The sequence below is a fragment of the Podarcis melisellensis genome (genome assembly GCF_964234715.1).
Source record: "Podarcis melisellensis genome assembly, chromosome: 4".
Taxonomy (NCBI): Eukaryota; Metazoa; Chordata; class Lepidosauria; order Squamata; family Lacertidae; genus Podarcis; species Podarcis melisellensis.
The window spans coordinates 85,771,562-85,787,814 of NC_138531.1; the positions used below are offsets into that span (position 1 = coordinate 85,771,562).

Here is a 16,253-nt window from a genome sequence, read left to right on the forward strand (position 1 = left end):
AGCTCAAGGCAGGATACATGAGCTCCCACACAGACTTTCGCCCAGGCAATGACCCAGACCAGACCAGTTTATTTTGAGCAGGGATGCTGCACCCTCTTGCTCTGAAGACTGTGCTCTGCAACCAATCATGCATCTCCCTGCTGATGGGATGGCACAGAATGGGAACAGATTTCCTTGGTGGATTTCACTGGTGCAGAGGGTGAAGGAATGTGGATAACTCTACCTGTCTTTCGAACTAAACAAATTCCACTCTGCCTTAGCATATCAAGATGGTCTGGCTTGGGCCAGGGTGGGGTGGGGTGCAGAATAGTGAATTGAAACAAACAGCAAAAGCTTGGAACCTTTCAGGGGATAATGCAAGATTTGCCTCTGCATACACACACACACACACACACACACAGAGAGAGAGAGAGAGAGAGAGAGAGAGAGAGAGAGAGTGCTCTGTAGAGCAGCACCCCTTTATGCTCAGAACAAAACAACTGCTACCATCCATTAACTGCCAACTTCAGTAAGTGAGAATGTGCTAGTGGAGTAAGATTCACTTACTGTCTGGGTCTGCCAGGCACGGGGTATATCGTCCTTTGGGTTTGCGAGTGCCTGTGGAAAGGCAGATTGCTCTCGTCCTTCTTGAGCCCGATCGGGATTGAGGCTGCGGAAGAGGGATGTTGGGGTCTGGGGCTGTGTGGAATATCTGTCAGTTAAAAGCAAGGATAACTGAGAATCTTTTAGGAGCAGCTATATTTCATTTAGGGTCAAGAGACAACGGCCAGCCTAATGCTGTGATTTCGCAGTAACAACAACAACTACTACTACTACTATTATTTATTACAGTGGCACCTCGGGTTAAGTACTTAATTTGTTCTGGAGGTCCATTCTTAACCTGAACCTGTTCTTAACCTGAAGCACCACTTTAGCTAATGGGGCCTCCTGCTGCTGCACCGCCGGAGCATGATTTCTGTTCTCATCCTGAAGCAAAGTTCTTAACCTGAAGCACTATTTCTGGGTTAGCGGATTCTGTAACCTGAAGCGTATGTAACCTGAAGCGCCTGTAACCCGAGGTACCACTGTATTATTATTACTATATTACTACTACTACTACTACTACTACAACTGATACAACACCCTTCATCCAAAGAGCACAGGAAGGTTTACAACATAAAAACACAAAATACATAATATCAAAAAAGCAATCCCCCTTGACACATTTAAACGGTAACAGACTCTTTAACCAGTCAAAGTCCGGTAGGAGAGGAATGTTTTTGCCTGACACCTAAAGATAAGTAATGAAGACGCCAGGTGAGTCTCTCTAGGGATAGCATTCCATAAACAAGGTGCCAACACAGAAAAGGCCCATTCTTATGCTGCCATCCTCTGGAACTCAGAAGATGATTGCAGGGTCTACCACAAACTAACATAAGAATCAAGGAAGAAGAAGCTGCTCTTGCCATTATCAAACATGAACGGGATGTAAGTTAGGCTATGGAACAGCAATTGCGAGGTTCCATATTTATTTGCTTTTGAATTTATTTATTTTTTAAGTGTGTGCCTTTCAATAAGTTTTACAAGATTCCAGTGTTCTACCTTTTCATAATGCTCGATGAGAATCTCAACCACAATATTCTGAAACTTGATGTTCATCATTGCAGCCACGGTTTCCTCCTGGGCTCTCATCAGTGTGGGGCCAAAGATAACTCCAAGGTTGGAGATGGTCATGAGATTTTGCTGACTATGTAGTGATACCCTGAAAACAAAACAATTAAAACAAGGAGGAAGTTAATCATCACCCACTAACTTCCTTTTTGAAGAAGAGGTGCAGCAGAAGTGCAGGGTTATTATTTATTCTTTCTATCAGGCTTATAATTTTGACATGGTAAGACACCTCAGAATGATGTAAATGTTTCCCCTCATGGAAAAGAAAGCTGACTGGAAGAATTCCAAAAATATTTTTACTGGTTGTGCCCTGCATATTTTAAGAAAGGCTGCAAGTTTCAATGCATTTCTGCAACCAACTCGTGCTAGGCAACCCTGTTTAGGGAAGTTTTCAATGTTTGATGTTTTACCGTGTTTTTAATTAATATTCTGTTGGGAGCCACCCAGAGTGGCTGGGGAAACCCAGCCAGATGGGTGGGGGATAAATAATAAATTATTATTATTATTATTATTATTATTATTATTATTATTATTATTATTATTAATTATTACTACAACAAACATTTTTTCTCTTGAATTTAAAAACAAGTCACTTCAGTTATGAACTTTTTTCCTAACAGAGGCAGAAACCAAGCAAGATGCATTTTTCATTGGCTCTCAGCTTTTCTTTTCTTCTTTTCTAGAAAGGGCCACAAATAAATGAAGCTGACAGTGTGTAGCAGAAACCGAAGTACAGCAATCTGAATCTTTCTGCAAAAGCTACTGGAGTTAAAAGCCTCATGCCATAGACTGGGTTGGTTCATTCAAACCACTTTATGATAAATATATCCTAAACAACCACTTTCTGCATTGTGCTCCCCACACAGCATCTCCTAGGACCTATGCACACTCAGCTTTCAGAAACCTACACAACTCATTATGGAGCATATGAATGGGATTCCTTGCACTGCAAGCCACACTGACTTCTCCTTTCCCTCAAAGAAGTTGGATTCTGTGTGATGAAGTACTTCCTTTTGTCTGTTCTAAATCTCCCAACATTCAGACTCATCCGTTTCCAGGGAGTTGTTCCAGTCCCCTGGTCATTTTGACTTCCCTGTTTCATTCCCTCCGCCGACGGTCTTCTGCTGGTCCCCTCACTGCGAGAAGCGAAGTTACAGGGAACCAGGCCTAGAGGGCCTTCTCGGTAGTGGCACCTGCCCTGTGGAACAACCTGGCCCCTTCAGATGCCAAGGAGATAAAGAACTACACAAGTTTTAGAAGACACCTGAAGGCAGCCCTGTGTTGGGATGTTTTTAATGTTTGATGTATTATTATGTTTTTATATATGCTGTAATAAGCCACCCAGAGTGGCTGGACCCAGTCAGATGGGTGGGGTATAAATAATAAAATTTAAAGGTTACTCATGACCACATAGCAGCTTAGCCAATTACAGTAAGGCCTTTACTTCCCAAAATGCACTACCAGAGTGTGTTGCAGTACACATTTCATTCCAAGAGCAGGGTTGACTTGGGGGATGATTCAATCAGCAGATGGCAACAGAAATCTACTGTCTGGGCCATGGACGTTTCTTGAAAAATGCACACTTTAAAAGAACTCCCAATGACACAAAGGTTAGAGATGATCTATGGTTAGGAACACCTAGTCGACTTTTAATGCTACGCGGGTTTTCATTTCATTATGTAGTGAAACAGACACATTGATGAATGGACCATGCCATTCACCAGGCATTAACAATCCTACCTGTACATAAATCAGACCATTTTCATTCCAGATGGCAGGGTTCAACGCTTCATTTAGAATGAAGCCTGTGAAAATGTTGTATATTTGGATAAGTGATGAGCAGGATGAACCACGGGCTCATAAATCCTTCACTCGGCAGAATCACTCAAGATTTTTCTAGGGATTGCTACAGAAAGGTGCCATTTAGCCTGTGACACGGGTGGCGCTGTGGGTTAAACCACAGAGCCTAGGACTTGCCAATCAGAAGGTCGGTGGTTCGAATCCCCGCAACAGGGTGAGCTTCCGTTGCTCGGTCCCTGCTCCTGCCAACCTAGCAGTTCGAAAGCATGTCAAAGTGCAAGTAGATAAATAGGTACTGCTCCAGCGGGAAGGTAAACAGCGTTTCCATGTGCTGCTCTGGTTCGCCAGAAGCGGCTTAGTCATGCTGGCCACATGACCCGGAAGCTGTACGTTGGCTCCCTTGGCCAATAAAGCGAGATGAGCGCCACAACTCCAGAGTTGGGCACGACTGGACCTAATGGTCAGGGGTCCCTTTACTTTTATATGCTGAAAGGAACAGGGACCTGCTGTAATGTCTGCATATGCGTGGCAAGATTTAGACCCCAATGTAGAAGAGGGCCTCACCAAGGGGACTTTCTCGGTCCTGGGATGGAGTGTTCGCAGGATACACCTGCAGCACTTGTGTTTTTATGAAGTGGTTCTCTGCTAAACAGGGAAGCAATAGAGGAAACACCCACCAAAACAGGGCCAACTAGATTAGGTCAATTTCACATTGGGTCATTCCATGTCAAGTGATCCAATTATTTTTACCTTACCATTTTATATCGATTGCTTTCATTTTCAGTTTCCTAACAGTAGTATAAGAAAAGGTCCCAGATCTCAGTTTTTAATTTTTTTATCTCCTGTTTTTGAGGGTTTGAAATTTTAAAAAATAAATAAATGACAATTTTGGCCTTGCCGGACTAAAAAAAAAACCTTTAAAGCTCAGCCCAGAATTGATATATTTTAAAACTGAAAATACTAATCTCTTCAGAACATCATGGGCTTTAATATAATATGGCACTTGATCAACTTAGTTTAAGTTAAATTACAAAGTTTAAAATTTTAAAAAGTGATTAAAGATCCCCCCCCAAACCCTGTATTGATTGTTTCCTATTTCTAAGAGCTTTTTGTATAGCCCGGCAAGGCCAAAATTGCAATTTCTTTTTGAATTTAAAAACCTCATAACTCAAAAACGGGAGGAGATAAAAATATAAAACTTTAGATTTAAACTTAGTTTTGATTGTTCAGCAAGAGTACAAAGAAAATTAGACGACATCAAGTAAAAACCCCCCATTAAAAATTGGATTGCTTGATATGGGATGAACCCACTGTGGCACTCCTTGGCTCTCATATATCTAGAGAGTGAGTTTTTTCACCATCTTCTCATGATTCTCCTAGACCCAGCTCTGCTTTTGGAGACTGAGGAAGACAATAAGAACAGCCTTGTTGCATCAGGCCAGTGGCCCATCTGGTCCAGCATCTTGTTGCCATGGCGCCCAAATAGATGCCTGCAGGAAGCAGGCAAGTAAGATCTGAGAGCAGCAGCACTCTTCTCACTAGAAACTCCCAGCAACTGTCATCCTGAGGCCTATTGCTGCTGATGGAGGTGGACCATGGTCAACATGGCTGACACCGAAGTGTAAAAGGGAGGGAGCCTTTTCAGTTATGTGGCAAGTTATTCATTACAGAGTGTTACAGGAGGAACCCAACAAAGGCTGCCAATTTTGCCAGCAGCCCCGAGTTCGGTAAAGTACAGTGGTGCCTTGCAAGACGAAATTAATCCGTTCTGTGAGGCTCTTCGTATAGCGGTTTTTTCGTCTTGCAAAGCAAGCCCATTGACAGCTTAGCGGATTAGCGCTACAGCTGTCAAGCGGCTTCCAGCGATCAGCTGTTAAGCGGCTTATCAGCGGAACAGCTGATAAGCGGCTTAGCGGCTTTAAAAAAGGAAGAAAAAAGCGAAAAAACCCGCGGGGGGATGCAAGATTTTTTTCGTCTTGAGAAGCAACCCCATAGGGGAATTTGTTTTACGAAGCGCCTCCAAAACGGAAAACCCTTTCGTCTAGCGGGTTTTTCGTCTTGCGAGGCATTCGTCTTGCGGGGCACCACTGTATTCAGTTTCAAATTTAGCAGCTCAATCCTACAGAACTCTGTATTTTTGAACTATATGTATTAAAAATAAAATAAAAATCTTGGCGCTTCACGGCTTCATTTTGTTAAGTCAGATGGCTCCAGGGTGCTATGCAGATTTTCAGTTCCTTATCCAGAAAGGAACTTTGACAAATAGGGTCCAAACACAGGTAGGAATACTAAACCAGTTTCCCTTTCACTCTGAATTTATCTCCCACAACACGGAATATTATGTTGCTTTAGGTTACCATGGTGACAAATTGGATAGTAAAGATGACAAAACAGAAAATGGAATTTGATATCATTCTAAGTAATGGCTAGCCACCAATCTGCAAACAGGTTCAAAGGCTTAGGTTCTTGCAGAAGTTTTAGAACATTACTTTTTTTCAGAACTTTTTAATAAACCAATTTTCCTTAGGCCTACTTTACTTTTCCCTGCGAAAAGTAATCTGATATTGAAAGGTAAGGGAAAGGTGGCAATATCCTTTATTCAAAAAAACAAAAAAACAAAACCAAAATCACTGTCTTCTGAAACTATTACTATTATTACAGGCCAATGTGAAGTTTTGGATATTGTCAATTTGCAGACTGGTGTGTGAGTTATGGGGTGATTTTCCTCCTTCCTCTTTTATATTAAGATGGCACAGCATGCAAAAATAGCTTCCACAATCCAGTCCTCAGAGTAAGAAGCAAGATCTGCTTATTTGCACAACTCTTATTTCGATTTTTTTTTACTCATTTCCTGCACTTGTGACATCACAGGTTTTTTGGTATGTAATTTTCGAAACGTACATAAAAGCATCTACATCACTTCACTGATCATCACCTGGTGATTACGACATCATATGATGAATAATAATAATAATAGTAAATAATAATTTTTTATTTGTACCCTGCCCTCCCCGGCTGGAGCCAGGCTCAGTGTGGCTAACATAAAACTAACACAGTATACAAATAACATAAGAACATAAAAACAGGCAATCAATTAAAATACATCTTAAAATTAAAGTAAAGGTAAAGGGACCCCTGACCATTAGGTCCAGTCGCGGACGACTCTGGGGTTGCGGTGCTCATCTCGCTTTATTGGCCGAGGGAACCAGTGTACAGCTTCCGGGTCATGTGGCCAGCATGATTAAGCCGCTTCTGGCGAACCAGAGCAGCGCACAGAAACACCGTTTACCTTCCCGCCGGAGCGGTACCTATTTATCTACTTGCACTTTGACGTGCTTTCGAACTGCTAGGTTGGCAGGAGCTGGGACCGAGCAACAGGAACTCACCCCTTTGTGGAGATTCGAACCACCGACCTTCTGATCGGCAAGTCCTAGGCTCTGTGGTTTAACCCGCAGCGCCACCTGCCTCCCTTATCTTAAAATTAGTTCAGAGCAAATTAAAATCTGGACAGATGGCAGTCCATGGGTAAAATTGAGAGTAAAATTCTCCAGGGCCAACTGTTACCACTAGTCTTATAAAGGACCTGTGAGCGGGCTAGGAGGCCTATTTAATGCTTGTTCTTACACACAAAGAAAAGAATCAGACTGAACCCCAACCAAAGGCCAGGCGGAACAGCTCCGTCTTGCAGGCCCTGCGGAAAGATATCAAATCCCGCAGGGCCCTGGTCTCCTGTGAGAGAATGTTCCACCAGGTCGGGGCCATGGCCAAAAAGGCCCTGGTCGAGGCCAGTCTAATCTCCCTGGGACCTGGGATATTCAGGGTGTTATTATTTGCAGACCTTAAGGTCCTCCGTGGGGCATACCAGGAGAGGCGGTGCCATAGGTACGAGGGTCCTAGGCCGTACAGGGCTTTAAAGGTTTAAACCAGCACCTTAAACCTGATCCTGTACTCCACCGGGAGCCAGTGCAGCTGGTATAGCATAGGGTGAATGTGCTCCTGTGGCGAGGACATCGTAAGGAGTTTCGCTGTAGCATTCTGCACCCGCTGGAGTTTCTAGGTCAGTTTCAAGGGCAGCCCCACATAGAGTGAGTTACAATAATCAAGCCTGGAGGTGACCGTCGCATGGATTACAGTGGTGAGGTCAGGGCGAAAGAGTTAAGAGACCAAATGCTTAGCTCGGCGGAGATTAAAAAATCCCGCCATCATAGATCTCCTGCCTTAAAGCACCAAAGGTAGTACTTTTCAGTAATAATGTGCAGAGAACTCAAGCGATGAGTATGCATGCATGTACGAACCAGGTCTTGTTGACAGGCAACTAAATGTGTAAATCAAATCCACCAAAAAACACTACGCTTGAGGCGACGTGACAGAAATTTTACCCATGGTCACAGATTCACACCAGCAAAACCATCGCTTGCTGCTGTCTTCTGGAAATGAGAACGCGCATCTTAGCTGGCCACACAGGTGAACACATATATTGACATGTGAAAGTCACCCATTCTAATTCATAAAGCAATTTATTTAGAAATAAACCAACCATCCCTCCTCATGTCTCGCCATTCCTTTCTACCAACACATTCATTATTCCCTTTTTTTGTTTTTGTTTTTTGGAGGGAAGCTTTTTCATTTTATGAAAACAATTTATAAAGAAAAATACAAATGTCTTTTTGTGTGTGTCCAAACTAAAACATTAATTCAGGGGCAAAAAAGAGAAAGAGAAGAAGGGAAAGAAAGAAAGAAGGAACAGAAAAACAACTAAAAGAGATAAAGAGACAGAAAGAGAAAGAAAAGAGAAGAGAAAAGAGAAAGAAATGTTAAGAAGCTAAAGAAATTCTGATTCTCCATCCGTCCGCTATATATAAATATTTTTCACTTCATCCACTCCAGTATAACACCTAATTATTCTGAATAGATTTCTTTATGGGCTTTACCCCGTGATATTTTCTTTTGTAAATTAAGCTTTTATTGATTTTCAGTAAACATACATACATACATAAATAAACATATATAGGTTACATATTTAACTTAGGCTCTATCATGCCTCTGAGTTCCCTCCATTTATTTGGTAAGTATCAAATAAAATTCTAATGTCACGTACTTTATATATCATATTATCAACTACTACCCCGTGATATTTTCTGAATTGGAAAGCTCAACAAAACGAAAACGAGAAGGGAACAAGAATCCTTCCTACAGCACACAAACATTAGGCCTAAGCAGAGCAGTGCCATTTCAGTTTGTGTTTTTTAGAAAGACATGAAAGTATTACAGGAGATGAAAGGGCCTTGAGCTTCTTTTCCACAGGCTCATTTCCCACAGACTCACTCCCTGGCAGAAACAGAGGGCAATTACAATTAACGGGTTAATTTAATGTGCGCTGCTTATTTGCCGAGAACCTCCAGGGCTCCAGCAACAAATACAATTCCAGTCAGCAGCTCTTTGCTCACAACCTTAGACAGCTTAAGCATCATATAGGGCGGTATATAAATTCAATAATCATAATTTTCAATAGTAATAATTTCATCTCTTTGGAACGAAGCAATTAGGGAAGGTGATGCCAGAAAATAAACTATACAGAAGCATCTTCCCTCCCTTTCATCTCTCCTCCCGGCCCCATCACCATAAAGGAAAGAAAATAGTTATTACTTGACCAAGTGCTTGATCAGGAGGTCCAGCATCTCTCGGTTTTTCTCTGGCAGTTTGTGAACAAGTGCATGGACTGCTTCCACCCTGTAATTTTGGTCATCAGACTCTATTAAAATAATAATGGTTAAAAAACAAAACACACACAATACATTGGTTTGTTTGTTTTAAAAAAATCAAGGAACAAAACAGGCTGCATTTTAGCTGTAAGGATTGATTTAAACCAGGAATGGGGAGCTTGTTGCCATCCAATTGTGACCAGACTACAACTCCCAGCATGTCCCCACCCCTGGTCATGCCATATGGGGCTGATATTGATGGACTACAGCTTGCAGAACCAGAGGTCAGGGATGATGGGAGTTGTAGTCCAACAAAAGTGGGAGACCACAGAACCTAGGGCTTGCCGATCAGAAGGTTGGCGGTTCGAATACCTGCGACGAGGTGAGCTCCCGTTGCTCGGCCCCTGCTCCGGCCAACCTAGCAGTTCGAAAACACGCAGTGCAAGTAGATAAATAGGTACTGCTCCGGCGGGAAGGTAAATGGCATTTCCGTGCGCTGCTCTGGTTTGCCAGAAGCGGCTTAGTCATGCTGGCCACATGACCCGGAAGCTGTACGCCGGCTCCCTCGGCCAGTAAAGCAAGATGAGCGCCACAACCCCAGAGTCGGTCATGACTGGACCTAATGGTCAGGGGTCCCTTTACCTTTAAATGATCCTCAGGGTCCTTTTCCAAGCCTACAATTCTATGATCTATGATTTTGGCATTCCACTGGCTCAAATGCCCTAATCTAATGGTTTCAACTGTGCTTTTTTAAAAAACTGACTTGTTTTGTTGCATGTTTTAATCACAGATGCTCTTAATGCTTTGATGGAATCGCTTACTTCGTGCATTTTAGTTATGCGTGGATTTTATCATTGGTTTTGTACTATATTTATGCGAGTGCAAAATAAATAAAAATAACCACCACCTCTGGCCCTCCAGATGTTGCAGAACTACAACTCCCGTCATCCCTGGCCATTGGCAATGCTTGTTGGGGCTGATGGGAATTGTAGTTCATCGGGAACTGGAAGCTTCAAGGTTTCCCATGCCTTGCCCTCCCCAGGTCATTGCAGCGGAGTTAAAACTAGACCCCCAATTATTATTTTTTTACATGACTGGGTTTACACATATGGATTTTACACAGTTAGCTAGTTTGGTCCTATGCCCAATATTTCCACTGCTAAGCCTTATCTCTCAAACAAAATCCCTGGGCAGCTGGTGAATGCAAGTTTCTCCCAAGGTTTCCCAAGGATTTGCGGTCACCAGCTTTCGACTGAATTTTCACTTACTGACGGCAACGACGAAATCCTTGTGCAACTTGTAGGTCATCAGTGGCTCTGCAAGGCACCTGGGTAAAACATTTTTTTGGGGAGGGGAGAAAGAAGAAGAGTTTAGTACATTATCCAAATTTCTTGTTGGTTGCAAAATAACCCCTTGCTATTGCTCCAGGCTAAACTCGCTAAGATGTAAATGAAAGATAGCTCCAAGTGAAACTTCAAGCAACAGTACAGTTGGCAGGAGAAATTAACAGTACAGTTGGAAAAGACAAATTAAGTCATCCTGGCATGCCCTGCTGGAGTGAAACAGACAACATGGGAGGACAGCACGCTTGACTACTAAACTGTGGACAATTGCCAGATTCCTTTCTGCTACAGGGCTGATCATTCCAATTGTTAAGATTACCGGGCTGTGTATGTCTGGCTGCTTGTTTGAATTCTCAAGTGGAAGAATCACCTGTTGATTCTTGTCTCCAGCCAGCACTTGGAACATGCGACGCTGCCTTACAAAATCAGGCCACACCTGCTTCTTGGGAGAAAAGCAATGACAAACCTAGACAGCATCTTAAAAAGCAGAGACATCACCTTGCCAACAAAGGTCCGTATAGTTAAAGCTATGGTTTTCCCAGTAGTGATGTATGGAAGCAAGAGCTGGACCATAAAGAAGGCTGATTGCTGAAGAATTGATGCTTTTGAATTATGGTGCTGGAGGAGACTCTTGAGAGTCCCATGGACTGCAAGAATATCAAACCTCTCCATTCTTAAGGAAATCAGCCCTGAGTGCTCACTGGAAGGACAGGTCCTAAAGCTAAGACTCCAATACTTTGGCCACCTCATGAGAAGAGAAGACTCCCTGGAAAAGACCCTGATGTAGGGAAAGATGGAGGGCACAAGGAGAAGGGGACGACAGAGGACAAGATGGTTGGATAGTGTTCTCGAAGCTACCAGCATGAGTTTGACCAAACTGCGGGAGGCAGTGGAAGACAGGACTGCCTGGGGTCATGAAGAGTCGGACATGATTAAACGACTAAACAACAACAACCCAATATTATCTACACTGGCTGGCTGGCAGGAATATTTTCTTGGAAATGTAGTAAAGATGTCTGGCTGACACAAGGCTGGGTAAGCTTGGACTAAGCTATAACTAAGCTGTCATACTTCCTCCTTCAGCTGCACTATATCTTGGCAATTCCAAGTACCCTTTTGCATCAATTTTCTATCTATCCTAAATCATACTTTACCACCTCTCCTCAACATATCGGAGAGGGCATATTCCTGTGGGCTGGCCAATCAGAGATATCCCAGGAGCTGAGACCGAGCAACGGGAGCTCACCCCATCGCGGGGCTTCGAACTGCTGACCTTCTGATCGGCAAGCCCAAGAGACTCAGTGGTTTAGACCACAGCGCCACCCACTCCCTCATAAAGCTTATAATGCAGAACACCAGATCAACCTCCTTTAGGATGGCATTCCAAAGTTAGGGCAGCACACAGAAAAGGTTCTCTACTTCGTAGAAGCATAACTTACTTCTGCTACATGAGGGTACATGGAATAGAGCCTTCCTAGAATGGCAGGCTGGTATTTATTTATTTTTTCATACCCCCACAAATGTAATCACCTATACTACAAAATTCATGAGAAGTATTCCAGGAGTTATAGTTTTGTTTACCCTACTTGAACATTGTGTTAGGAAAATAATGCTACGCCGTTTTGACAGAATAAATTTCCCAATTAAAGAGAGGTTTACTGCCCGGTGCTGTGAACATTAGATAACTGTTTAGAAATTAAACAGGCCTCGTCTCAAGCAGAGGAGTTTATGGTGCATAATAACTGGAACAGATAGCTATTAATATAAATGAATGGTGCTGTCCCCCCATTATATTACACTGGGATTGCAGGGTGAAAGAAATATTGTTAAGCTAGCAGGAAACAAGAAATTTTGAAATCGCACAGCTTACTCACCTGAGGTAGTTCTTTAGTCCACTGGTAATAGTTTTGTTGTCCCAAATTTCCAAATCAATGTCCATGTCAGGAGGGGATTTTGGAGCTATGAAAGAGAAAGGGGGTGAATGTAGAATGTGTCTTAAATATCTAACATGACTGCCCCCAATACATCAATGGAAGGAGAAGCATTGAGAGTCATCCAGTTTCTATGGTTCCAACCACTGGAAACACACAGCTCGTTCTCTGCACATGTAAGATCCTACCTAGGTTCACTCACCAGCAGCCCCAGTTAAAGAAGTTTGCTGTTCCATTGCTCTGCCAGTGATGATTTTTGTGTTTGGGATATTTATTTAAAACATTTTTATCCTGCTTTCCCTCCTTAAATGCAGCATCTCTGACCCTGCTATGTATCCAGTGACTGACTTATGAAATCAATGACATATTGACTCCACCCCCATCGTTCTGCCCGGACACTGAGGTCCAGCACTGAGGGCCTTTTGGCGGTTCCCTCACTGCAAGAAGTGAGGTTACAGGGAACCAGGCAAAAGGCCTTCTTGGTAGTGGCGCCCGCCATGTGGAATGCCCTGCCACCAGATGTCAAAGAGAAGAACAACTACCAGACTTTTAGAAGACATCTGAAGGCAGCCCTGTTTAGGGAAGCTTTTAATGTTTAACAGACCACTGAATTTTAATACTTGGTTGGAAGCTGCCCAGAGTGGCTGGGGAAACCCAGCCAGATGGGCGGGGTATAAATAATAAAAAATTATTATTATTATTATTATTATTATTATTATTATTATTTGGAAGCACATTCAAGCTGGCGGTTAAGCAGCTAGGTTTCTTATCTGTCCTTAGAGTAGCCATGGATGGCAAGGAAGTCCATTATATACCTCAGGCAGTTTCTCTCACCTGAGAGAAAAGGGCTTTTTAAGCCTCTACCTGCTTTCCTTCCTTATGAGCAAATGAGGTTTTGACAGGGTCCTTCGCTAATGCTCACTCCTTGGTCTTGAGTGCAGATGAGATGCATACATAGAAGAGCTTTAATGAAACCTCTGCTGTTTATCACACTAGGGCAGAAGGAGGTTAGAGTGCTCTATATGCCTAAATCTCTACTTGCACTGGAGAAAGTGCAGCGTGCAAAGAAATTAGTCTGCATTCAAGTTTTTCTCGTGCAACAAACAAGCAAATAAACACAGAAAAATACAGAGAGTGTCTCCACTTTCAATTCATAGAGTCCCTTCCACATTTTGTTTACATTCACTATGACACTGTTGTCATGTGCGTTATGCAGTTGGGAGAAAAGTGAGAGGAGAGGGGGGGGGGGAATATTGATCTTCCGTTCTATTGCATGGTGCTTGGGCAGGATTTTTGTGTCAGCATCATGTGGGAAAGTCCTTTATTTATGGATTTATTTTTGTGAGAGCTTGGAGGATCCAGAGCTTGTTTGGTTGGCTGCAGTGTGGTTTGCTTGTATGTGTGAGGGTTGGGTTTGGGTTTGAAAAAAACTCATCCTAACAGCAAAGGGACACAGCAAAGGGGTGGTACTTACAATATTAAAAATACTACTCCCAGATACTACAAATCCCCTCACTGCGATTAAAGACCAATGGGAGCATGACATAGGATACGAAATAAATTCTACCATATCTTCAAAAATGTGATCTAAACCTCTGTTGAAATCCATCTCAGCCAGAAGAAAAGAACTCACTCTGAAACTTATTTATAAATACCATGGAAGCTCGTGTTGATACACCCAGGAACCCCATCTAAATGCTGGAGAGGTTGCACAAGGCTTCTGTTCTTCTTAAATGCAAAACATATGCAGCCACCAAACCCAGTTAAAGTGAACTGTGGACTAGGCTGCTATGTAAAAATGGAATGGCTGACATGCTACCTGTTCCATTTGCTCCTGCTTGTATACCCAGTTTTCACACACAGCACTATACACAATAATAGAAGAATTAAAATAAGCAAGATGGCACACAGCCACACTTACAAAATACGGTATTCATCAGCTTCTGAACTTTGGAATTCACGCCACCTATTCGGTACAACCCCAAAATTGTGATACCTTCAAAGGCCAAAAGAGAAAATGTAAGTTTTTGCCGTGTTAAGACATTTGGGAAGCTAATTTGATTTACTTATAATATCGGCACTGTTCCTCTCTCACTGCAGCAACTTACGGAACCAAATTAGTTTTAAAAAACCCCCCACAAAGGCAGCGATCTTAATTACCTAGGAGTAATTTCCATTGAACACAGTGGAACTTAGTCACAAAATAAACATAAATAGGATTGTAGCCACACAGATCTGTACCTTGGGAGCAAGTTCTGTTGAACTCAGTTGAATATACTTCCAAGTAAACAGGCACAGAACCAGGCTGTATAAAGCTTGCAAATGAAAGTATTGCGGTTTAAGCTGAAATCCTCATCATTATGTCCACATTTACAATTTCATGGTTTCTGGTGCCATTGGAAGCTTGGTCTGGAACAATGTTCTGGTTTCCTATAGTGAGTTTGTTTTGTGCAAGATCCCTCTCCTGAGTAGTTAGATAGTTCACAAACCAGCATTTACAGTCAAACAACTCCAGATCCCTACTGTTTTCAGTATTGAAGAATCAGCTTTTTAGAAAGGAAAAGGTTTCGGAAATACTGGCAACTGTTAATTGGTCTTATGCTATTTTAGCTTTCAGCACTTTAGTTTCGGTTGGACTTAGAAATTAGCCCTACTGAACACTATGATATTTTATTCACAAAGTTAAATTGAGTACGATTAAGCACCTAAAACTGCATTGAAACTGTGGCTTACCTTCAGCTGCTTCACAAGTCACATTCAACCCCAGTTTACTTTAAACCACAGCTTGACATAAACAAGCAATACTATTCCCTGCGAGTTCTTTGCTGTGGCAAGGAGGAAACTACCCGGAAGCTGGCTTTGTGTTACATGTGAATCAGTGTTTGTGGTTTGTTTCCTCAACATTCTCTGATTTGGCTTAGAAGCAAAGGTTTTTCTTGGCTGCCTGATCACAGGGGAAAGCAAACCATAGAGGCTGGCTCACATGTAATGCAAATGGTTTGTTTTCTTCTTCCCATGGCAAATGGTTAGCATGGGGAGGAGCAAATTGGGAACATTTGAACAGCATGCACCAGTACTTGGTTCATTTTTATTAAACCATAGTTTAAAATAAGCTGGGGACCCTTTAGTGAAGAGTGAGTAAGTAATTCAACAAACAAATAACATTATTAATGTTGTTGTTTGAAAAAAACGGACTGCCACATGTAACCTCATATGGTGGGGTGTGGGTGTGTGTGCACAGCCTATTGTGCACAGCCTGTTCCATGTTTAAATCAAGCCACACTTTACAAACACATGCAATGGGCTATGTATTGCCTAGGTGAGATTTGCTGCAGCCCTGTGTCCAACGGTCCTTAAGGCACCAAAAAATTCATTTCTGCTAAAGCAGAACCAAATATCTTGCACATCACTTAATACATACCTCTCGTCTCTACTGCATGAATGCATTTCCTTACAAAGTTAAAGCCAGCTTCATTGAGGAACGCTGTCAAAATGGGAGGAACAAATTAAGCCAGACTTCCAATATCTGTCACAGTCCAGCAAGCAAACAAACCAGAAACTCGTGGCTTGTGACTAAGTATATAAAATACTTATCTCAATATTCAATTGATTCATTCCAGTTATTTATTTTTTGAGGCCTAGCCCTCTTAGAACAGTGTTAGGAGTTACAGGACAGAAATTATTGCAACCTCTGGAACTGAACCTGATGCACATTTTTTCCAAACATGTTATCAGAAACCTCTAATTCTTGCAGCTTGTCTGGCTAATTGCTGCTCAATATTGGAAAGAAAGGAGAAGGAGAAATGTGATTTGTTAATAGCCCTCAG

General features: G+C 42.3%; 1 protein-coding gene across 1 annotated transcript in view; it reads right to left on the bottom strand.

The window, feature by feature from the left end:
- Positions 1–16,253, bottom strand: part of ARHGAP42 (Rho GTPase activating protein 42) — a 168,818-nt gene that overhangs the window by 9,190 nt on the left and 143,375 nt on the right. Inside the window, exons 13-19 of the mRNA XM_081909678.1 lie at positions 15,848–15,910; positions 14,348–14,422; positions 12,370–12,454; positions 10,421–10,479; positions 9,097–9,202; positions 1,582–1,741; positions 547–691 (exon numbers count right to left, since the gene is read on the bottom strand). Of these exons, the coding sequence (XP_081765804.1) occupies positions 547–691; positions 1,582–1,741; positions 9,097–9,202; positions 10,421–10,479; positions 12,370–12,454; positions 14,348–14,422; positions 15,848–15,910 (693 nt within the window). The remainder of the gene's footprint in view (positions 1–546; positions 692–1,581; positions 1,742–9,096; positions 9,203–10,420; positions 10,480–12,369; positions 12,455–14,347; positions 14,423–15,847; positions 15,911–16,253) is intronic.